Below are 24,085 nucleotides of genomic sequence, written 5' to 3' on the forward strand. Positions count from 1 at the left end.
TTCAAACAAACTCTTCTTGGCTTGGACTGATTTTGATCCACTTAAACATATATGAATTGACTCTTTTGTCCTTCATTAAGTGAAACACACGTTTTGGAGGGTTTGACCACCCAAATTACGCTAGGCGCAATTCCTAAAAAACCGAAAACTGTGATTTTCTCCAACTTTGACCACGTTTTTCTTACATTTTTCTCAAAATACTATATATTGCAAATTATCTAGAAATGTTCTATGCATGTTCTACTTTAAAAATAGGTAAGCCTTTTTAGCTAAAATTGATGGGAAATGGTCCGCTTTTATGGTCAAATAGGCCTATCGAGTCACATTTCTCCAGCAAAAAGTCAACCCTAGCACACCCCCAAATTTAGCGATTTACTTGTCTTCAAGCAAAAACAACAACAACAAATCAAAAACAATCAACATGCTAGAAAGATGAATGATCAACAATCCAAAGATTCTAAATATTCATCTCAAGAAGGACTCCAAAGCTAAACCTCCTAACTTTAATCTCAAGCCAACATTCCATAAACCATTATTGTGTTGAAAATAAAAATGATTCTAATCTCCTTATTTTCTAAAACAAAACACTTTTTACAAAACCAAGGAATATGCACACTTTCGTTTTGATTCAAAAGTTTACATAAAGAAGACACGTGGACCGGCTACTAGCCCCTAAGGTTCTCCACTCACTAACATCGCGATTTCCAACCACAACCACTCATAGAAACTTTTTAGGTAGCAACCCAGCATAAAATGATGTCGACAATGGCCGATTTCACAAAGTTACCTTAATATGTAGGCTACTACCCTCCAAGATGCTAATGCCACCCATTTAAAGATAAATTAGCGTCTACAGTGGGACTTTCAAAAAAGTAAGTCAATTTTCTTGTCGCTCATGTTTCTTACGACTTTTGTCTTTCTCTCACTTTTATTTTTCTTTTCTTTCCCTCACTCTTATTTTCACCCAAAACTCTTTTTTTACTTGATTTTTCTTATTTATCTTGGACACTTTTTTTATTTTTTTCCGTGAATATGACTATTTTTTGAATAAAACTCTTTTTTATTGCTTGCATTTTCTTTCTGACTTTTCTTCGAGACATAAAAAACGTGTTCTTTCTAAAACAAAAAGACAGAAAATGGCCCTACAGGCTAACCAGCACGAAGTCAACCCCCACTTGTTGAATTTCCCTCTTCATCAAGCGAAAAGCAGCAAATCCACGGAAGTGAGATTCCATAAGCTCTTATCGAACCAAATCAAGGGAACTCTTGACGGTCGCAAAAGTAGTGGCGTGGTCGGATCGCAACTGCTACAGTGAAGACTTGAGGCTGGCGACCTGAGCAGATGCTCGCCCCACGGATTCTAGAGCTGTGCCTCGGCCTCTTTGGACTGGATGAGGTCGAACTCTGCCAGGACGTGTCGTTCCTTTGCCTTGAGAATGCTATCCTCAGCCTCCGAGAGATGCAATTCCAGCTCTGTAATCCTTCGTCATGAGACAGCGCCTCAACACGGGCCAGCTCTAAATCCCCCTCAAGCTCACTAACGCGGAACTCTACTTCAGCAATCATGGTGTCACGAGATAGTATCTCGGCCCGGGCCGCCTCTAAGTCTTTCTCGATCCCACTAACGCGGAACTCTGTTGTGCCGACTCGACGCTGAATGTAGTCCAACTAGATGTAATGAAGGGTCTCTCTCTCTTCTTCCATTGAAGCATATTCTTGAGCAGCTACCCTTTCAGCCCGAAGCTGCTCAGCCTCAACATGCATCATGGTAGAGAGGCCAGTATCCCTTATTTGGTCGCGAAGGCATTGAAGTTTAGCTTGCCGGCCCTGTTCCACTCGATCTCTCCGCGTCCAACTCATCCTGGAAGGCAAACGACAAGGCATGGAAGCACCCAGCTAGCTAAAAAGAACAACTCAAGAAAGGTGTCAGGCTAAAACCAAAAGAGACGAGGAAGGTAGAGAGGAACAAAACTCATTGTAACTGCTTAGAACCTCGTCTAGACACTCGTTTCGCATACTTAAGGTACCCAAGACCTGCTCGTGGATGAAAAGTCCCTAGCTATGACCTCAATCGACTCCTAGACGTCTCCCATGAAATGGTATGGATTGAGGGGGGAAGGCTTAGTGGGGAGGTTGAAGCAGGAGTGGAAGCCATCCGTACTGACCCTTTCGATCGTAGAGACGACGCGTCAAATTGTAGGGCCTCCTCAACGTGAACCGTGAAAAAGCCGACAGGGGGATTGTTGGGAACTTCGATCACGGAAGCGTGACCACATCCGGCTGTAGCGTCCCACCTTAGCCTCCCTTCTTCTCCGTCAGAATCCCCCACACCACCAAGAGCCTGGACCGGGATCCGATCTTCCATACCATCCTTTCTCTTCACGGGAAGAGAATCGGAAGAGAGTATGTTACTCAAAGATGGCTCGGTGTCATCCTCCATTGGGGAGATAGTCTCCTCGGTGCATACTGCCATTTGAGAAGTCGAATACTCACCATTATCCCCAAAGTAGCTGAGCACCTGGTTGCAAATTGGCTCGCCACCTTTCAACCACTGACAAACAACCAATGATCAGTGTTTGTTTGATGTAGGTGGTTTGAAGATTATGTAATGATGGGAGTTTAGGCTATAGAACCCCAAAAAGCTGAAGATCGTCTTTAACATCGTCAGGGTGGTCAATAAGCCCAAAGACATCTATTCCCCGTCGCCAAGTTCTTGCCACATGATGCCCAATGCTATCATCATTCCCCAAGCGTTGGGGGCGAGTGGTGCTAGGGCAACCAGGGCTAAGGAAAAGAAGGACTAGGCAAAGAGTGAAAGCATTAGCCTTACCCCATTGGCGAACATTTGGGGATAGAAACTCACCCACCTAGGGGAGGGGAGTCGATCCTTTCGTCCTCCGCCGGTAGATCATGCATGAGGACGCAGTAAAGAATGCGATGGGATGGATGGATATCTAGTAGTTCTTGCTCCGTCGCAAGTGACGGAACGTGAGCCACAGAAGGGCGGTTGCCAAGGAAATGAGCGTTCCTTCGAGCCGCCATGGTCGGGATGAAACGTAAAGTAATCGCAATACTAGAATCCAAAGCAACCAAGTTGGGCTTCACCACCCCCCGCAGGGATATCTAAAGCCTCCACAACAGCCGTTTCAAATCCCAACGACATTTCAAATGACTACCACCGACTCTCCGCTTCGATCAAGGCATAAGAGACGCAACGGCTCGCAAAACGGAGACGGACACGTGTCCCCTAATAAATGCGATCTTACGAACGAACACCTTACCATCACGCCTCTTGACTGACGTGGGCCCCACCTCCTGATACGAGAAGATATCTTCACCAAGTGCATTGCCGCGCGACCCACACGCACTTTACTCCACTTTAACACTTTCGGGCCCCGCCTCTCTAGACAGAGTAATCTGACCCCGAAAGAGGGCTAACTGTAGAGGGAAAAGCCGAGCAAGACACAGGTAGAATTTCGGAGATGATAGCAAGGCAAGGGACCATAGACGGTATACACCGTAACATTACGCGCAGGCGAGTGCATCGCCACCATTGATGTACGACGAGAACGCCGAGCACTACGACTTGACGCTCGCAGACTGCATGCTGAGGGTCTGTAAGTGAAGGCACCATCCATTGATTGTCAAGGGCGGTCCCCCCACCAGAGCCTCGTACAGCAAATCGTGCCCCTACCACCTCAAGTATCGTCCTTCCTAGTTAGCCACCCACATCTATAAAAGGGAAGGACTCCCACCTTTGCCAAGTAAGTGAAAAACCTGTCACTCAAACCCTAAAGGTGTCTACTTCTATTTTTTTTTATTTAGATTTCTAACGTGGGCGTCAGAGTGAATGAGGCGGGACACCACACCGACGTCGAGTTTTCTAGTTGCAGACTCATTTGCTCTTTGGTGAATCTGCTCGTTCAGGGGACACATGGACCTCTCTGAAATTCGCTATCAACAATTCTCATATATACATTCACTTCAGTTGAGGTATTATAAGAAGTATCCCAAATACTTCGATCCAAATTCGAGTTTGTCCTCTCCTGGCAAGAATTCTCTCTTTATTTTTTTTTCGTGTTTACGTTGAGAGCAAGTGTCTAACAGTTATGCCAGATCTGAGTTGTTCAAGGTTGTTGTTCTATTAGAACTAGTCGTTGTATCATACTAAGACGATCGATATAGTTTACTAATAATCTAAAACAACTATCTTTAGGTCAACGCTTTTGAAACGACTATCTTCCATCAATTTCAATTTGTTTGTTGTTGCTGCTATCATTCTAATTATTTACGTTCGCATCAACTTCTAATTATTTCTCTTATGGTTCAACCTATAGACTATCTGCTCTATTGCTTTATTTAGATTACTATTGGTATCTATTATTAATTTTACTTGGTTGGTTACGTTATTATCTGTTTACTAGTGTGACATAGTTTATATATGTAACGCGACATAACGTGAGTCTAAATTTAAACTTGTTAAACAATTAAAACTAAATTGAGAAATGGACTATTTAGCCTTCTTTTAAATATGAGTTGTTCAAAACTCTCACCTTTTTTTCGCAAAAGCCCGTTCGGTTTGGAGGAAAATAATCAAAATTAAAGCCAAAGAAAATGCCTCCGGCGAAGAAGGGGAAAACGAAGGCTCCGAAAGCTACTGAATCAATTCAATCCAACAAATTCCCCTCTTGTCTTCGCTCTGTTGCTCCTTCTTCCGTCGCTATCACCATCCACGCCAAGCCTGGCTCCAAAATCGCCTCTATCACAGGTCTTTCTCACTCTGAATCTTCTCCATTTATGAAATTGCGATCGTAAGTTTCTGGAAATCCTTGCAGACTTCGGCGACGATGCGTTGGGAGTGCAAATCGACGCGCCGGCGAAAGATGGAGAAGCTAATGCTGCACTTCTTGATTACATCAGCACAGTGAGTTTTGCGTTCTTTGCTGCTTATTATTTGAATTTGAAACACTATTTTTCATTCGTAGTACTTGAGTTTTCAGTGCTGATTTCATCAATTTTACTAGAACTGAGATTGATTCATTGCTTGTACGTGTTATTCGAGGTGTTACAATCTAGCATCAGATGTAATTGCAATTGTATAACTGAAAGAGTAAGGTTTAATATTGGGATTCCTTGTGAAGTTCCGAAAATTTGGAATTATTTTGCCCTATTTGGTGTTCCAAACTAGTTATATTCCCTGCTCTTAATTTGTTGAAAATCCGTCACCTGTTTGTGTTTGAGGGCTGTAATTCCAGTTGTTTTTAGGTGTTGAAGTCTTCTGTCTACTTACGGTGTATTTGGGAGCGATCACTTTTCTCCAAAATCACCTCCCTTTCCATTTCCCTTTCCATTGATCAAAGTCAAAAATTGATTTTAGGAAAGCTTACAATAATTTAAAATCAATTTAAAGTCACCATATGGATGGTGATTTTGGAAAATCAATTATACTTCTTTTTTTTTTCAAAATCACTAATTCTACCATCACTCCCAAACACACCCTTAATTGCAGAGTTGTATCTACCATCTTCTTGGGTCGTCAAGAACTTCAAGTGGCCATATGTTTCCCAGTAATAGAAAAGTTGGACGAAGTTCAAATGTAGTTTTCAGTTTCCTTCTTTATTAACTTCTTGTCTCATTTCTCCATTCTAATTACCCGTAACTTGTTTAATTAAATTGAATTTATGTTTACAAACCTTTCTGTTGCTCCTTGTTCAAGGACCCGATTGTTGTTTTTGCAACTACTAGGCACTCTCAGCCCCCCAGATACCTGATATTCTGGTACCAGCAGCAGCTGCGTAGAAACCTCTATCATTTGTCCTCTTTTAACGCTGCCTGTGACTGTTTGATTTGGATAAATTATCATTTGTCCCTTGTTTTTTCACTAAATGTAGAAGAGAGAGGCAATGAGGGGGCATTCGGTACAAGTGTGAAAGTTAAATTAACTGATTGTATTAGAATTTGAGTGCGATAAAAAGTAGAGGAAGTCAAGTGGGTTTTTAGAAAACGGGGAAACGGGTTATTGTGTAGGAAAAGCATAGTTTTTGGGGATTGGAGATTTTTAAGATGTGAGACTAGAATTCTCCAGTTTCTTGTATAATTCGTTCTCTCTTGATCTGAAGCCTGCTCAATTTTCTCTATTTTTTTTTACCCAATCAAACATTAATTTCGACCAGCTCATCGGTTCTCTCTCTTTGCCAAGTTCAACTAGAAAATATATGGCAAGGATAGAGACGCTTGAGACGGACTATACTGAAACTTTTAAAACTATAAAAATTAAATTGAAATCAAGCTGAAATCATAGAAATTAGAGTGGTAATTTAACCATTTTTATTTTTGTTTCTTGTAATACTTGAATGTTGGTAGGGTCTTTTCTTTCAACATTCTTTCCCTCCACAAAGAAGTTAGCTGCGATAGAGTAAATGCATTCATCCTTTTTGTGTAATAACTGCTCCTCTCTAACACTTATGTTTATCTCGCAGGTTTTAGGTGTCAAAAGGAGACAAGTATCAATAGGTTCTGGTTCTAAATCAAGGGACAAGGTTGTGATTGTCGAGGAGGTAAGTTTGCAAACTGTTTTTGATGCTCTGAACAAAGCTTTAACATGCGAGTGATGACAATGGGATCTTTGGGAGTTGACATCCGTTTATGAAATATCTGCACCCTGTAACAAGTACAGGTGGATTAACTACTCTTTTGCTGCTGTAACATTTTCAATTGCATTATTGGAAAATTGTTCAGCTAGATGTTACTCTTATTTGTTTATAGTTTATTTACATCTCAACAATACGTTACATGTATATTTGTAGAGAGATTCAATCTACGGTACTGAGTTGGAACATCTTAACCTGTTTACTAGCCCTAGCATGAGGAGATTTATTCATAAAGTTGTGTATCCTCCCCAAAAACATTTACCATAGATTTATTTGGCCTTCTGGATAGTTTCTATGGCTCTAATCTGACAAACATGCTTAAGTGGTTTAGGATTATTGAGGAATTAAGTATGTTATACTTGTACCATATTCTTGGGTATGGATAATCGGACGAGAATGTGAAGTTTAGGAGTTTGTATTCTTGTAAAGAGTTTTCTTTCTATTATTTCATTTCAGATTGAATTCATTGGAATTAATATGAGTTGTGTGGGACACTATGCGGGTAATATTATACTAACATTACGTTTATGTAGTGAATATATGATAGGAGCCAAACAAATGAGATTGAACTACAATAACTCCAAAGTAATTCTACTTGGACACTCCCATCTCTCGAGCTACTCTATTTGAGACAAATCCTCCTAAACTAAAAGTAATTGACGGGGGCCTGCCCAAGCGGTGGAGCATGTGGTTTAATTCGATACAACGTGCAAAACCTTACCAGCTCTTGACATATGAACAACAAAACATGTCCTTAATGGGATGGTATTAAGTTTCATATAGGTGTTGTATGGCTGTCGTCAGCTCAATCGGAGTGAACTTGCGGAGAGTGGCCCAGTAATCTTCTCCTACCGAAGGCTCTAGGGAAGTTGGAATAGGAGGGCACTCGTCTTGGGATGGGCTTACTACTTTGATGCTTTCAGCTGACTGGATGGGCTTACTACTTTGATGCTTTCAGCTGATTACTAATATATTATATATTTTTTTTACTGTCACCCACAATTAGAAAACCTAGCCTTGACACCCGAACCCATAATCCTCCCACCATTTCAATATCTGCTTAGGGGAGGAAATGGGCCTCAACAGAGTTACGTTAATCAAAATCTAGCCCAGTGTTAAGGCTGTACATTTCCCAAACCCATGGCCCTATTTCCTGACACTTCATGTGACTAGGGTTTATTTTTTTCTTCTCCCACGTTGTTTCCTTTCCTCTCATTCTCCTTCGTAACTAACCGCCTCCTCACGAATATTGCGTCTCCTCCGAGTCTTCACCTTCCACATAATTGACCGCAATCATCGATCTCTCTGTAGAAATCCAACCTCCGTCATGAATCATCAACCTTTCATCATCTAATTTCAACTTTTGACCATAACCAGACTGCTCTAATATCCATAAGTAGGACCCAAACAACTAGACATATATTAAGATATAGAAGATAGAAAAACTGTAGTAACTCCTAAGTAATTCGAGGTATCTTGACCCTCCTCTCTTAAGTATTCTTACTCAAGCATAAGCATAAACTATATTGGACAATAGCTTACTTCAATCCTTTTTCATTGACTCTATTTATAACAATTTTTACTCCCCTAATCAATTATTAATTTATCCTTAATATCCGAATAATATTTCTATTTTTTTTTCTTTTTTTTGAGTAGTTAATATTTCTAATTTTTTCCCTAATAGCATTCTTTTATATATATATATATATATATATATATATCTCCGTCTATATAGATATATATCGATCTCATCGGTATGTAACAGTATGACAGTATACGATTGGACTTCCACGGTCAAATTTTTTTGTTTTGTTTTGAAACACATAAAAAACTAAAGTTCTTGTTTTCTTTTTATTGGATAAAGGCAAAATTGGATACGGAGTGTTTGAACTTAGGATGTATTCTTTAAGCTATGGCCTATTGCACTTTTACCTACTGGATCAAAGGAATAGAGATCAGAAGATGAATTTTTAGAGGGGAAAAAAATAGAAAAATTGTGTGCACAAGGTGATATCACTTCAGATATTTTGCCCTATGAAATATTCTCTCGTCTTTTTGCTTTTGGTTCCTACAATTATTCTGTTCTCTTCCATGTTGCTACAAAATCTCCTTGTTTTTTGGTTTCCATTTTCATTCTTAATATCTCAGTGTTTTACAAAGCTTTTGACACTTATTCCTTGGGACAAGACTCTAACTTTTAGTCTCGAGATTTGCACTTCCTTTGGACCATAAGTGACTTACGTGTCCATGAAAATGCACTTGAAAATGCACTGAGGCGTGGAACTTTACCTCTCTTGTAATAATTAGAAGAATACCATTATTTCGTCATATTTTTCAGAAATATAAAGATTTCTTTGTGTACGGAATGCTGTGTGACAATTCTATTTATTACTTAGACTTTGTCTCCAAGAGATAGCTTGAGTGGCTTGGGACCTCAAGGAGCATCCTTGAGGTCTTAGATTCAAGCCACATGGAATGTAATTCCAACCAAACAATGACCTCTTACGAATGTACAGGTATGGGGACAGTGTACGTTCCCCTCAGGTATGGGACATAAAGGCCAAAGGGCCACCGACTCCGAGATAATTAAAAAAAAAAAAATTAGGCTTTGAAAACATTGAAGACTATAATTTATAGAATAAGTCCTATTATTGATAATAATTGTAATGTTAAGGATGTCCTTTTAAAATTTCATATTGTGTGGTCTGTTTTCGGAATTAGATAAAGATAACCTTGTTTTTTGTCATTTGAAATTTTCATCTGCCACAGTAGTCACCTCTCTATTCTCTTTCTGCGAGAACTCACCATTGTTTTTAAGTATAAAAAAGTATGGTTGTGAGAATTTGAACCTCCGACTGGTAGGAAGGTTTTTTTTTTTTTTTTTTTTTTGTGATTTAGTTGACCTATGTTTAGTTGTTTAGTTGGCCTTTAGGAATTTGAAACCATGGTTGAGTCTCTTTGATTGGGCAGTTCACTTTTTACCCTGAAATAAGTCATGTTAAAGTTTGGAAGAATTGTCCATTCTTATCACTATAAAATAAATGAATAATGGATGTAGTTTAGTTGGATGCTCTATATAAAAAGTGGATCTTTTGGAATTTAACTTATAAAAAGATTTAGTTAAAGCTAAAATCAGATGCATTTTTAGTCTCCATTATTTAGGTTTCATTTTCTTTCTTTCTTATTATTATTATTATTATTTAATTTTTTTTGCAAAATCATCATTTGCTTCTAAATCCAATGAAGTATTGGAATTTGCATATTGTTTTATTTTTTTATTTTTTTTATTTCCTGTTTTTCAAGTAGTTGCCCTGTCAATCAGTTTGTTAGAATGATTTGATATGTATCTTTCTTTTTTTTTTTTTACCCTTTTTTAAATTAAATGTGATATGTACCATTTTTCTTTTTAAGAAAGACATACCCTGTATTATTGGCCATAGCATATTTCTTATTATTACTTTTTTTTTTAATAATGGAGAGTGGGAGTTTCACTCTCAAATACTTAGGACCACCTGCATCCGTTCCAAGGTTCGGATCTAGGAGACATAAAGGGTTTTTAGTATTAAGTTCATCGGAAGATTTAAAGTTGAGACCTCTGAGCCAGTATGACCAAGAGATCTCAAGTCCTTGCCAACTGAACCGCTTCTTGAGGCAATACCATAGTATATTTAAGATATGTTTGAGAGATGATTTTGGCATGACCAAACATGCCCAAATCACTTTTGTAAGTCAACATCACTTCACTAGCAAATTAAAAAATTGATTTTTAAAAAGTCTAAAATCACTTTAAATTAAATTTTAAGGTATCACTTGGAGGATGATTTTGAAAATTCAATTATACGTAAATCTCTTTTTTCAAATTTACTTGGTATACATACAATCACTCCCAAATATACCATTAATCATATTCAATTTTATTATTTTATTTAAAGGATTGTGCAATATGTTGATATTACAAAATTTTCATGCTATGGTTGCATTTAATAACTTTTTTTTTTTTTTTGTTATAAGAAAAAGAAAGGGATAAACTCTTACAAGGAAGGATCCCACCAACAAGGAAACTATAGGTTAAGGGAGGAAAATAGATTTGGATAAGATATGGTGGCCTTTAGTTGGTGGGAACTGGTGATGGGTCAGATATAACAAATATTATTCTAGAAAAGTTTTCAAATTTGTAACCTAAATAATTAATAGGCTAAATTACAAAAAATAAATAAATAAATAAAGAAAAAAATAAAGAAAACTCTTGAATTTTACTATTTGTTTCAAAAATACTCTTTATCCTTTCAAAATTATAACACTCTTCTGACCTTTTATAAATATTTTAATAAAAAAAATCTTTTAACAAATATCCATTATTAATATTTTAAACAAAAATTTAACATGACCGAATATGAAATGACATGACAAATTTTTTTTTAGTACAACATGTTGGGGATAGAACAACATGTTGGGGAGGGGATTCGAACTCAGAATCTCTTGGTTTGAGGTATATACCAATTACTGCTGACCTATGCTCGCTTTGGCGAAACGACATGAAAATTAATGAAAGCTGCATGTAACAATTAATTGGCACAAATTTGACCATTAATTTGGTCAATTGTGGGCTGGTCATTGTTTCTACTAGTAATTTTTTTTTTTATACTCATTAAAGATCAAATTTCACGTCAAATTTTTCATTCAAAATATTAGTGGATGTTTGTTGAAATGGTAGTTTTTTAAATACTTAAGAAATATCAAGAGTAGGATTAAAACTTTTGAATAGTTTAGCCTAATTATATGATGCTCAAATACATTCAATAAGTTCTTAGTGAATAAAAACCTATTACTATTCTATATATTTACACCAAAAAAAAAAAACTTTTAAGCCCAGCAGCTAAATAGCTTTTACTTTGATATTATATTTGATTATTTCCTTTTCCACTATGAAAAACATTTGATATCTTGTTTTGGTGCCGATTGAGGAGGATAGTGATGGAGCCTTCATTTGAGACTACTAGTCATAACTTAACCAATTAGATGAATTTTATAGGTTTCACTCTCGTTTTGTCCAAAGTCTAAAAAAAGTAATAAAATTATGTTAAATATTTACAAATCTAGATTTTCGATTTAAATTATAATTTTTTTTAAATTGTCCTTAATTGATATTAATTAATTTAATATGATTTTATTTTGTATTTGAATAATTATATTTAATGTGATTCAAATCACCTATTTTAAATATCAAGATATTTTCCATTTTTCCTAAATAACTTCCGATGAGTAGTAATTTATAAATCCTTTCATTTATTACAAAAATTCTCCAACTCTCTATTTTTGATAACTGCCATTGCATTTTTTTTCTTTTACTAGCAATTTTTTTGTCTTTTCTTTTCCGACGGTTTTTTTTTTCAACATCTTTTTTTAATAGTATAATAAACATATACTCCTCTAAAATATTCTTTATATATTTTAATTATCTTCTTCCTTTCATTATTTTTTTCCACCATGTTTTTATTTTTGTAGCTTTTTTTTTTCAATAGAATGATGAATTTACTCCTCTTAAAAAGTTATATAATATATACTAGATTAGTCATTGTATAATGCACTTTAATCTTGTAATAAACAGCATGATAGACATACATCCTGCAAAATGTTATATAATATATAATCTTTTATTGAACTTACTATATGATAATATATACCCCAATGTGTTATATAATGTATACTAGTATATATACATAATTTTATAATATGTATAGATATATACATCATTGGTCTCTCCCTCTTTTTTCTTCTTCATCATACCACGCCACTCTCTCGACTACCTTCTCTAACAACAAGCAACGACTGGAAAATTTTTTTTGAGTTGTTGTAGATCCACAACAAGCTACCAGATCTGGCCATCACCACGATAAGGGAAGTGACACTGTCACTCACTGCTGTTGGATCAGAGGTCCTAGGTCAGATCCGAGTTCGCATCGTCGTTCATGAATGGTTGTCACTGTCACTGGGATGCCGGTGTGGGGGAAGGGAAACCGCTGCAGATCGTGGATCATAGGTGGGGAAAATTGGCGAAAAGTAACCAGAAACCCAAAATCTATACCGACTCATATTTTTCGTCTGATTTGGTGGATGTTATTTTTCTACGGCCAGATTCTTAGAACTTCCAGCCAAAATTAGGAAACCTCAAGCGAGAGTTTAGAGAATCACTCGATTCCCTCTTTCTAGATGACACAATCACAATAATATACTTCTATCGATCAGATATCACAAACCCTTTGTCCGCTTTGGGCATAGCCCTCACGCTCTGCTTTTGGTTTCACCCAAAAGGGCTCATATCAATGGAGATAAATGTCATCTCTTATATACCCATGATCATTCCCTTCCCTAGCCAATGTGGGATTTGTTTGCAATCACCTTACAAACCCAAACCCAACAGTAAAGAGAAAACTTTGTTGTTTCTAAAATTTTTATACAATTTGGAGAATGTTTCTAAAACAGTAGAAACAAGAAACATAAATTGTTGTAAAATGCTTAGATTTATTAATAAAATTGTAAACGTGAAACGGGAACATAACGAAACAAATCTTTCGATGTCCGTTTTTGGCCTCGAGTCTCTTTTATTACTTTTGTGTGACTTTGCTTTGATTGTGTTCATTTGATTTTGCTCATATAGTATGGTTTTGATATGGGGTTCTGGGATGAATAGCCCTTTTTCCAAGGCAGTATTGTTTTTTACCCACTTTTTTTTCTAAACATATGTTTTCTAATCGTTTGCTGATGTTAGCAATATTGTCAAATGTTCGTCCATGCCCTTCCTTTCCATCTTTTTATATTTTTTTCCCTCCCATGCTGTCTTTCTGCCTGCCTGTCTATTTTTAACTTTTCCCTTCCATCCTGTCTTTCTGCCCAAAATCCCTGTCTCTCCGTTTTAATCATCTTTTGCAAAAACCCAATCCCATCAACACTCAGTCGTGCCTAAACTTTGATACTTCTCCTACCTCTCTGTTTACGATTAGATATGGGTTAGATATCTTGCTTCGATTTCATCTGTTATTCTTTGTTCGTTATATTGGGTTTCATCATCTGTTGTCATCTATTCATTATGCGTGGTTGCTAAAGTAGGTTTGAATTCGTTGTTGGTGAAATAGAGCAGGTGCGAAGCGAGAAGAAGAGAGGTTGAGCTAGATAATGGGAGCTCGAGATGGAGAAAAATTGCAGTGGCAAGCGAGGGAGAGGCCAATGTTGAGTGGGAGCGAGAGCTGGCAAGGCCTTTGAAGGGTTTATAGAGAGTAAGATTGAGCGAGAGCTGGTGAACATATAGTGAGTGAGAGTGAGTGAATAATATAGTGAGATCGAGAGCGATGAAAATATATAGTGAGCGAGAGCGAGGAAAATATGTATTGAGTGAGAGCGAGGAAAATACGTAGTGAACAAGGCGAGGAAAAGATGTAGTGAGCTAGAGCGAGAGCGATGTAAAATTATAGCGAGAGCGAGAGACACGAAGAGTGAGACATTTAATCGAGCAACAATTCGGTGTCACTCATTGTATTTTTTAAATTAGTTTTTTGTTTGATTATATCTTTACAGTCATGCATGTCTGTTGGTCTTTCTGTTTGAAGTTTTCCAATTAGACATCGATATCATACTTTTCTGTTTGAAATCCATCATTGAACACATGCAAAGAACATGATTCGTCAACACCAAAATAAGAAGAAAATAATATCCGTAATGTAATGAAACCCAAAAAACTATGAAATACAGCAAACCTACGGCGACAATGCCCCCAATGCTCTCAAGCATGACTCTAATATTGCAACTGCACTTTTCGCTTATCCTCCTCGCACTGGTCTACATGTTCCCTCTCTTCCTCTAAAACCAGTTCGAGATACTTAATTCGAGAATCTCTTCTCTGCAGGTGAGACTGCGCTCAGTATAAGAGTTGTCTGTTCTTGCAATGACGTTTCCACTCATCTTCTAACTCCGCCTTCGTTGTATCTTCATAAGGGCTTTCCCTTTTTGGTTCTGGTCGTAATGCACTAGTAACCTCGTAAGACATTTTCGCATACGTTGTAATGAGTAGACTAGAATGGAAGAAGTATGATGCACAAGTTTTCTTTATATAGAATTGGAAAACACTTGAAATTAGGAGAAATTTAATCAATGTTGTTTGTTTGGTAATCTCCCTCATTAAAAGCGACATTTATTAGATGGTAGTTTCGAAACAATCCACTCCCACATGCATGTATATGGCACGGCCAAGGGAAGGCAGACGGACCGGGCGTGATAACCGAGGGCATGTGAAATTGAGAAAGAAGAGTAAAAAGAACGAGAACTAGAAAGCGAGAAAGAGATCGAGAATAAGCGATGAAAAAGTGAGAGCGAGAGGTGCAAGAATGAAAGATAGCGAGAACACTGATTAGCGAGAGCGAGATCAAGGATAAGCGATGAAAAAAGTGAGAGCGAGAGATGCGAGAATGAAAGATAGCGAGAACACTGACTAGCGAGAGCAAGATCGATAATAAGCGATGAAAAAAGTGAGAGCGAGAGATGCGAGAATGAAATATAGCGAGAACAGCTAGTTCGAGAATAAGCAATGAAAAAAATAAGAGCGAGAGATGCGAGAATGAAAGATAGCGAGAAAACTGACTAGCGAGAGTGAGAGTGTAGGCAGACACAGTTTAGGTTATATCTTTCCATTTTATTACATAAAAACAACAAAAATTACTGACTGCATATATATGTAAGTGTATATATATATATGATATTGTAAAAGTTGTTACAAAAAAGCACTGAATGATGTTAGAGCAATTCATCGGCGATGGATCAAACATCACGGGACTCCAACTCAGCTATTCTGTCTTCTAGGCGGAGTCTCATGGAGCGTGCTTCGTTGAAGAGTCTGTTGAGTATATCCCGCGCTCATTCAGTTTGTTGTAACCTCAACTTCTTGTTGTTTAGTTCATGCCGGGTTGTACGAAGTTTTCTCTTCAATGATTGTATCTCTTCATGTGCTTCTCGAATAGCAGCATCCGTAGCATCTTGGAGATTGTTTTCTGCCATCGAAGATACTTGATTCACCACAGGACTGGTTGCTTCATCGGACGACATTGTTTGCTTTCGATCACTGAGAGATCGTCCAAGTAAGAAGGGAAACAATGCCTGCATGAACATCATATTATATAGAGGTTTGGAATTGAAGTGTCACAACCCCTGATTTGATGCATGTTAGGAGAAGTTGAAGGGTCACAATGGTTGGGTAGGTGGATTATTTATTTATTTATTTATTAATAAATCACAATGCATTGGGAATTGCATAGTCACATTTTTCGTTTCTGTCGCAATCATTACATTTATTTGTTTTCTTTATCAAGGCATTGTTCTACAGGCCATGGAGAGGATCACAATGAGAGCGAGAGCGAGACCGACCGAGAGTAGTGCATCCAGATAAAGAGCGAGACAGATCGAGATCAAGATACCGTTTTAGCGAAATAATGGCGAGATCGAGACAGAGCTAGAGGGATAATGAATTACACAATGTGAATTTAGCTTGAGCGAGAACGAGATACATTATCGAGAAACAAGGTAGAATATTACATTTTTCCAGATCGAGAGCGAGACAGAGCCAGATCGAGATATCGTTTTAGCGAGTACATCGAGATCGAGACAGAGTGGGCGAGAAATACCGTTTTGGCGAGTACAATCGATATTGAGACTGAGTTAGATCGAGAGACTGTTTCAGCGAGTAAGAACGGGAACGAGACCAATTCAGAGCGAGATACAATGTAGAGCGAGAACATGGTGAGATCGAGACAGAGTCGGAGGGAGAATGAATTATACAATGTCAATTTAACTTGAGTGAGAGCGAGGTACATTATCGAGAAACAAGGCAGAATATTACATTTTTCAGAAGCAGAGGTATGATAGTACCTCCTTCTCCTCTAGGCAGACGGGCGTGTTGTGCTAATTGGGTTATTACATATTTGCCTGTTGTGACCTGATGTACCGCATCGACTGCACTTGTTTACATGGCGGCATTCGCCTGCCGAAGGGATCCTTTCCATCCTTCGTCGACCCATTCCTGGAATGAAGCCCGGTGGTTCTATTGTCTGAGGTTGGTAATCTTCCGGTTGTTTCCATTTTGACTTGTGGCCATTGATAATATTGGTTCTGCGTATGCTGTAATAAGTGTCTCGACACTGTAGCATGCATCTACTAACGTATGTGAATTTATGTTCTTGTGTCGTGCTGCAGCTACAGCGTGGGTGCATGGTACTGGAACTCCGTGCATGTACATGTTCATGCATTCAAATCAACGATCCCATCCAATCCACCGTCCTGAACACGAAACCTGCATTAGTCAATTAGTTTAACTGTGTACCGACGGGACTTCTCAAATTGAAATTTAAGTCGCTGTTCGACTTAATAAGAATGCAATGTCATTCGGGTGGCCCAGTAACTTCTACGTTCGTGGAACCATCTTTGTAAGAGGTCGCGTATGAATTCAACAATCGATGTCACTGGGAGTTCTCGTGCCTCTCTAAGAATAACATTAATTGACTATGCGCTATTGGTTGTCATATTTTCATATCTTCTACCTACTTGGTAGTACCGCGCCCACCTCTCTACACCAATCTCCTGTAAGTATTCAGCCAATGAACCAGTTCCAACTGATACTATCTGGTTCCAATAGTACTTGAATACTGACTCATGATATGCTGCAGCTGCGTCTTGGTACAATTTCGTCAGTGTATTGTTCTTGAAACGAGATTTAATGTTATTCGTTAGGGGGTAAGTGCATATACCATGAAATGCACCCAGGAACATCTGAGTAGTTGTGTTTGTGATACTTACGTGTCGATCGGATATGAACACCAAGTCGTCTAGTTCTCCAATTATGTCTTTTAAGTTTTGCATGAACCACTTCCAAGATGCATCACTCTCGTTGTCAACGATCGAGAAGGCAACTAGATAAATTTGATTGTTCTCGTCCATCGCTACACCCAAAAGCAAAACTCCTTTGTACTTACCTTTCAAGTGAGTGTCATCCACCATAAGTACATGTCGGATTGTCGTTTTGAACCCTCTAATGCTTGCCCCCATTGCCATGAACATGTATCTAAAGTTACCAAACACATCGGTTTGGACCTGGAAAACTGTGCCAGTATTTTCTATTTTTAGTGCCTCGTCATACGCATGGAGGTCTGCGTATGAGTCTTCTGGCTGGTCCCTTAACATAGCGTACGCTAACTCCTGTGCATGATAGGCCTTTAAGTAACTTAGGTTCACGCCGCATTGTTTCCGGACATCCTCCTTAATATGTTTTGTTCTATAGATGCAACTAGTTCCGGTAAGCTTATCCTTTATAAGATTCGCTATCACCCAACTGCTGCCCTGCCGGTGGTCATGGTTAAGGACGTCGACTGAGCATGTGTGTTCAGCAATGTACTTTGATATACAAAATATCGAAGACTTTCCAACTGTGTGGGCTACAACCCTCCATATACATGAATCATCGATGTACCTTAGCCAGCACCATACACAAGTCTTGTTTGTAAACGAATATCTTGCTGTGTGTAATTCAGTCCCGCCGAGGAGAAGGCTATATATCATGGGATTCTCGTCAACCACTGGATGTGTTGATTCACCTCTTTCTCTATGACGAATACCATTGACGGCTTCTATGCATTTTCGTTCGGTAGCCATTGGGCGTTCGGTCTACGGTCCCGAACTTATATCTGATACTTCACTGGGAATGTCCATTCCATTTGACGAGGTTTCAAATACATCTGGAATGGTTTGTGGGGGGGGTGACAAATTCAACGTCCTGTTTATATATGCAGGCTACACTGCAATTGGGAGCATGTTTTCGACATTGAGTCCACACTCAAATGCCTCTATGATCTCATCTCGATCTTCGTACTTAGCATTAGGCGATCCCAGTCTAACGCTGGATACATCACGATGCTGTAACAATCCAACTCCGCACGACTGTTCGTCAACCCTGCCGTTATCATCCGAAACGTTCACTGCACAGTCATTGTCAATGCCAGTCCGTGGTGTTGTTGATACAAATAAAGGGACCTTTGAAATCTGTTCTTGGAGTATTGCGAATCGGAGGTCATCGTCGTCGGTTATGTACATTGGTGGTGAAGTGCATGCCAAATTATATGGCACTCGTATAACGATATCGTAGTCGACCACGCTGACTTTCGTCACTTTGTATAACCACGCTTTCAATCCGTCGTACGTCACGGTAGGAGGGATAATTATTCCTTTGAGATGACCATCTTTATACGTATTCGTACTGTCATCCCACGTACCACTAAATCTCACGAACAGGCTCTTTCCACATTCCATCCTATGAACAATACCAAACGAAGATAACATTAGGTTCATACATTGGAACAGCACGAGAAGAAAAGCAGAACCAATACGTGTCGAAATTCCACGTTGATATTTGTCTCGCTATCGTTCTCGATCGAGCTAGTTCTAGAACTAATTCTCGATCTAGCTAATTCTCTACATAATTCTCGATCTCGCTGAATATAGCTCTCGCTAGTTATAAATCTCGCTAATTCTCTATCTAACTAAATCTTGCTCTTGCTCATTCTATAAGTCGCTAATTCTCGATCTCGCTCATTATCGAACTAGATATCATAACAACTATTTCGACACTAAACATCTAAATTCCATAGATAGCTTATTCTGGTTTGTTGTTGTCATGATGCACGCATGTTTTTACGTTAAAGCTGCATTCCTTATCGTATATCCCATCTATGTGCTCCTCCTTTGTCAATGTGCTTAGACAATCACACAAAGCAACTGATACATGCACATATGTTCAGAAGATAGATTAATAACGATAGTTGCATTAATGGTGCGAGGATCATGCTAACTATTAATGAAGACGGAAGCAGCTGTGCAGACTATTGCAATGAATGCTGAGAATGAATGAAAACGTTGTAGTAGCCAGTCGGACCAAACCAATGAAAGTAGGAACTTCCACGAGGCTTTGAATGGGTTAATGGGAAGGAATGAATGATGATATTTGTGAGTTTTTTTTTCTTCATCCTGTTGCATTCCATAATTCACCATGCACCTCAATAAATTGAAGTGATGGGTAATCATGTTCATGGTGGTCGTCTTGTTCAATCAGTCGCCCAGCATTAAATGCATATGACAAAACAGATTGCCATCTACGTATCAAGTGTAATCAAGATTGAGAGCTAGAGACTGCACATCTAGATCGAGATGGTTAGCGAGCGAGAGATGGCACATCTTGATCGAGATCGAGAGCGAGATCGAAAGCGTGTGGAAGCGAGAGTTGGAGACTGCACAGCTAGATCGAGTTGGTCTGCGAGCGAGAGATGGCACATCTAGATCGAGATCGAGATCGTTAGCGTGTGGGATCGAGAGTTGGACGTCAGTGATCAAGATCGAGAGTTGTATTTCTAAATCGCACACAATGGGTGTATTTCTACATCGATAGCGAGAGCGAGAATGTTACCAGAATAAGATGTGAAGTAGGGAATGTAGATAGAGAGAATTGAACAGTGCGTTATTGGCATGTGGAATTGTCATTCAAAGAATGCTCCATCCACCCACAATTGGGTGGCAAACTATTTCTTAAATAATGGTACATTGATCTGCACAAGGGTGTCTAAATTATTACCCGTAACTAGATACTCTATATATTTACAGGCAAAAATACCACAGTCTATACCATCGGACTGCCTGTTGTCAGTCGATGGACGGAATATAGGCCACGGTGTCCTCCTAAGTTTGTTGTTAGGTGCTTCGAACAATCCCCATGCATACAATAATGATGGGATGATATGACTCAACGGTTTCAGATCCTCTATGCAACGCGAGATGGGAGTGTGCGAAGGTAAGGAGTCATACACCAGGATCTCAGATTCATTCATGTTGATCGCAACCAATACCCAGTGATTTCTGATGTGAAGCAGTCCATACACAAAATCCACCGACACCCATGGTGGTATGAAATCTGCTGCATGTCCTAGCACGGCTTCCATGCACTCCTTATGTTCGTCCCATGTGCTGATTATGTCTCTTAGGACCTTCCATTGTACTGAGGCATATGGACCAAGTTTGGCCGGGTATTTCTACACACATAACATGACCACTAATTAGAGGGTTCGAGACATGGGGTACATGACATATAATATCTGCATATGGAAACTTGCAACGTTACCAACTATATGGCATCGATAACTGTAAACTTATGCACGTACAAGTATGACCTCGTCCTGAACTTCTTCATGATGAAATACACAATCGCGCTTGCTTCCTACGATCAGCAGTTAAAAAGTATACGTTAATGGTATTAGAAATCAGTTTAAAAATCAAGCAACAGTGTGTAGAACTCACTCCATCCTTCACCTGCACCTTGCTGTTCAAGATGAGCAGAAGAATCTCCATGGATATCCATTGTGCACATTCCAGATGGTTGATGGGCGAAAGATGTGTTCGTTCCTACGATCTCGTACCTAACCAATCATCTTTGTGTACACATCGTCACAAACGTTATGGAATGGGTCGTACTTGGGGCGGAATGGCTTACCCTGGTTAGCATGTTTCGGCTTAACCTTTACCTTCACTTTCTTCTTTTTACAATCGTTGCCCTCTGGGCTAAAGGGTTTCGCTCCCGTCCGCTTACGCTCACCTCTTCGGATTTCAATGGCATCTAGAGTCTGCACAATTGAATTTAAACAATCATATGTTTGTTTACATATTAGATGGATAGCCAAACACATGTACTATTGTGTACCTCGGTCTTCGTGGGTGGCTTCAATGCAACCTTCTTATGCACGTTCTTCTTTATAATAGTAGGTTCGGGTTCACGTGATCCACTTGCAGATGCAGCGGCTGTTCGGGGTGCCGAAAATTGAATAGTGGTAGGTTTTTTCTAAGGTTGAGTTCTCGATCGTCCGTCGTATGGGGTAGAATGGTTAATGGTTGGGGGACCGGTTCTAAGGCGGATACTACAACTACGTGCGAATCGGTAGAATCAGGGCTGCGGATTTCTTGTGCAGAGGTGATGGTCAGATCAAGTTGAAGGTCTTATATGGTGGTAGTATATGGAAGGTCTTGCTACTCAATAGCAGGACCAACAGACGTAATGGTCGAGTCGGCTGTTCTCGGCACATCACTTTGTGGGGTAGTAGATGTCAATGTCGGGTCCACACTGTTAATGATATGTGTGGCATAAGTGGGGTCAGATTGTATAAATGTAATTGGACCAGATTGGGATAGACTATGCTCAACTTGCTGGATTGTTAGAGAAAGGTCATCCATGCATCTAGTAGAAGAAGTCCTAGCAAACTCCACAGGTTGATCATTTATATGACAACCATCAGTTAAATCTACCTGTCCAGAATTACCTGCTGCGACACCTACATCCTCCTCCAAGTGGCCGACGAATAGTATCAGCATCAATATCGCATAGTTCATCGGATGACGATAGATGTGAGATTGGAACTCCAGTGGTCGGGGAGATACCAATGTCGACCTTGAAACCATTGATCTGTAATAGCAACTTATTGTTATTGTACAGAGCCGATGCACGCGGAAGTAAGGTACTAGTTCGTCTAAGAAGTTACCTGACATAGTCGTTGTAGCATAGTTTTGATGTGACTTAGGTCAGATTTCATGGCCAGGATGTCTTCTACGTACACCTTCATTTCCCCAACGTCCGATGCTAAACGTTCCAACCTTGATTCAATATTCTCGAATCTATCGTTATATCCACGAGTGTCGTCCCATTGTTCGGTATCAGCATCGCGTGACGACATTCGAGGAGCTCGACTCGTGGTTCGTTGAACTTTTACGAATGGAAACAGTCAGCGATTGACCCGTTGCACGTCGGCCTGCTTCTGAAAGGGGTTCTGTACGTGTCATGTCGGCCGATTCAATGTCCACTACTGTGTTCAAGGTCGGTTCCACCGTGTGCGAATCGAGCTTATTATCGACTGGGGATACTGTCCACCTACAACATTACCTGTAGTGGGGGAAGATGCATGTAAATGTTCGGTGTCCGAAGTAGAACCCCTAACAGTTGTTATGCCCACAACATCTTTTCCTTACGATGGAGACATCCGGTAAGCCCTCTTCGCCTCCGTCTCCATCAATGGATAAGAGATGTTTAGCTACACATATATCGCAAGTGTGGATGTCAAAATCAATTAAGTCAAGTTCTGTAGCAATAAACATATTATACATTAGGTGTACATGAAACTTAATTTAACTTTGCTTACCTCAGCGACAATCAGTACCTCGTCACCTAATCCTCTCGTACCAATAACTCTGTTGCAAGAATATCAAAGTATCTGGGGAACGATTGCATTACTCAACTGAGTAACACCAGGACTAATTAGAGATGAGATGACCTCATATATCCACACCTAAAACACAAGATGATACCAGAGGTCAGTTACACTCATGTAGACGTTATAAAAAACTAATAGACAACAGTGTGGTAGTAGTACAAACGTATTTATTACCTAGAATGCAAGAGGAAATCCCATTAGGCTGTACTTCACGTGGTATTTCTTGTTCCCGCTAACCTTCTTCTTGTACAAGTCAAGTTTACCATTCATTGCACGTTTAAACCCGTCTAGCGCCGTACTCCAAACATCGGAACCCCAATCCATATGGTTGAAGTAGTCCAAGTCCTCAGCTTTGGTGTACAACTCGATGTCAATTTTTGTCTTGCCCTTGTTCTTCCCCATCATTACAAGGTCAGTGTACAACATTAATGTCAACTTCACAGCATCCTCATCATCCTCAAAAACAGTTTGCTCGTAAGCCTCTGCAAATGTGATGGAGACTTCATCATTGAAGTACTTCCTCCGCAGCCTGTTGTTTTGAATCTTCTTCTGTGTGACCTTACCAGACAGTCGCCACAAGCCTGTGATAAGTAGGAATTGGTCCCCTGAGAACATCAACATATTACCAGCAATGTTGAAGGTCATGTTACCTTCACTACTGTCGACCACCTCCTTTAGCAAGAAGTGATGAACTATACCACTACAAAACATCATATCTAGGTCAACAAAACGACCAAAGATTGTTCTTATGCAAAACATATCAAGCTGTGCTTCTGTGAGCTTGTGATTGATCAACTTGTTCACATTGCTCAAGTGAGACAAGTTGGTAGCTTGAGCAGGAAAACGGTCATGCTCACTTATCCTCATCTCATGACCCATTGTAAACCTGCAAAAAATTCAAAGGAACACAAACGAATCAGTTTAATAGAACTTAACATGTTGGCCTAAATAAGATACAGTTATAACCCACTTGAAGGGATGTGATTCTCGGAGCGGAAGCAGATTTTCGGGATACAAAATCGAATTTCAAAGAAGAAAAATACAGAGGAAACTTTACCTTTGAAGAACGTTTCTTCAACGAGTTTCCCTCGAACACCACCA

General features: G+C 39.2%; 3 protein-coding genes across 3 annotated transcripts; 1 reads left to right on the plus strand and 2 right to left on the minus strand.

Annotated features, from left to right (window-relative positions):
- Positions 1 to 4,538: 4,538 nt before the first annotated feature.
- On the plus strand, positions 4,539 to 6,838 carry LOC111013451 (uncharacterized). Its single transcript, XM_022287900.2, has 3 exons — positions 4,539 to 4,768; positions 4,836 to 4,924; positions 6,480 to 6,838. The coding sequence occupies exons 1-3, from the start codon at positions 4,615 to 4,617 to the stop codon at positions 6,609 to 6,611; spliced, it is 375 nt and encodes a 124-aa protein (XP_022143592.1). The 5' UTR covers positions 4,539 to 4,614; the 3' UTR covers positions 6,612 to 6,838.
- A 12,497-nt stretch (positions 6,839 to 19,335) lies between these two features.
- On the minus strand, positions 19,336 to 21,087 carry LOC111013439 (uncharacterized). Its single transcript, XM_022287877.1, has 4 exons — positions 21,039 to 21,087; positions 20,891 to 20,946; positions 20,347 to 20,761; positions 19,336 to 19,457 (listed from the first exon to the last, which is right to left on the minus strand). The coding sequence occupies exons 1-4, from the start codon at positions 21,085 to 21,087 to the stop codon at positions 19,336 to 19,338; spliced, it is 642 nt and encodes a 213-aa protein (XP_022143569.1).
- A 1,888-nt stretch (positions 21,088 to 22,975) lies between these two features.
- Positions 22,976 to 23,863, minus strand: LOC148212877 (uncharacterized). The gene is made up of 2 exons (XM_088120416.1): positions 23,222 to 23,863; positions 22,976 to 23,059 (listed from the first exon to the last, which is right to left on the minus strand). Exons 1-2 carry the CDS (start codon positions 23,861 to 23,863, stop codon positions 22,976 to 22,978), a joined length of 726 nt encoding a protein of 241 aa, XP_087976542.1.
- Between the last annotated feature and the right edge of the window lie 222 nt (positions 23,864 to 24,085).

This window comes from Momordica charantia (genome assembly GCF_013281855.1).
Source record: "Momordica charantia cultivar OHB3-1 chromosome 2 unlocalized genomic scaffold, Mcharantia_2.0 BLBB01000002.1, whole genome shotgun sequence".
Lineage (NCBI taxonomy): Eukaryota > Viridiplantae > Streptophyta > Magnoliopsida > Cucurbitales > Cucurbitaceae > Momordica > Momordica charantia.

Coding starts and splice junctions, on each gene's coding strand:
- LOC111013451 (XM_022287900.2), top strand. CDS start 4,615: ATGCCTCCGGCGAAGAAGGGGAAAACGAAGGCTCCGAAAGCTACTGAA. Junction 4,769..4,835: donor CAAAATCGCCTCTATCACAG/GTCTTTCTCACT, acceptor AAATCCTTGCAG/ACTTCGGCGACGATGCGTTG. Junction 4,925..6,479: donor TTCTTGATTACATCAGCACA/GTGAGTTTTGCG, acceptor TTTATCTCGCAG/GTTTTAGGTGTCAAAAGGAG.
- LOC111013439 (XM_022287877.1), bottom strand. CDS start 21,087: ATGGATATCCATGGAGATTCTTCTGCTCATCTTGAACAGCAAGGTGCA. Junction 20,947..21,038: donor TCTTGAACAGCAAGGTGCAG/GTGAAGGATGGA, acceptor TGCTGATCGTAG/GAAGCAAGCGCGATTGTGTA. Junction 19,458..20,346: donor GTCCGATGGTATAGACTGTG/GTATTTTTGCCT, acceptor TGCATGTATCAG/TTGCTTTGTGTGATTGTCTA.
- LOC148212877 (XM_088120416.1), bottom strand. CDS start 23,863: ATGGGTCATGAGATGAGGATAAGTGAGCATGACCGTTTTCCTGCTCAA. Junction 23,060..23,221: donor TTGACTTGTACAAGAAGAAG/GTTAGCGGGAAC, acceptor CTTGTGTTTTAG/GTGTGGATATATGAGGTCAT.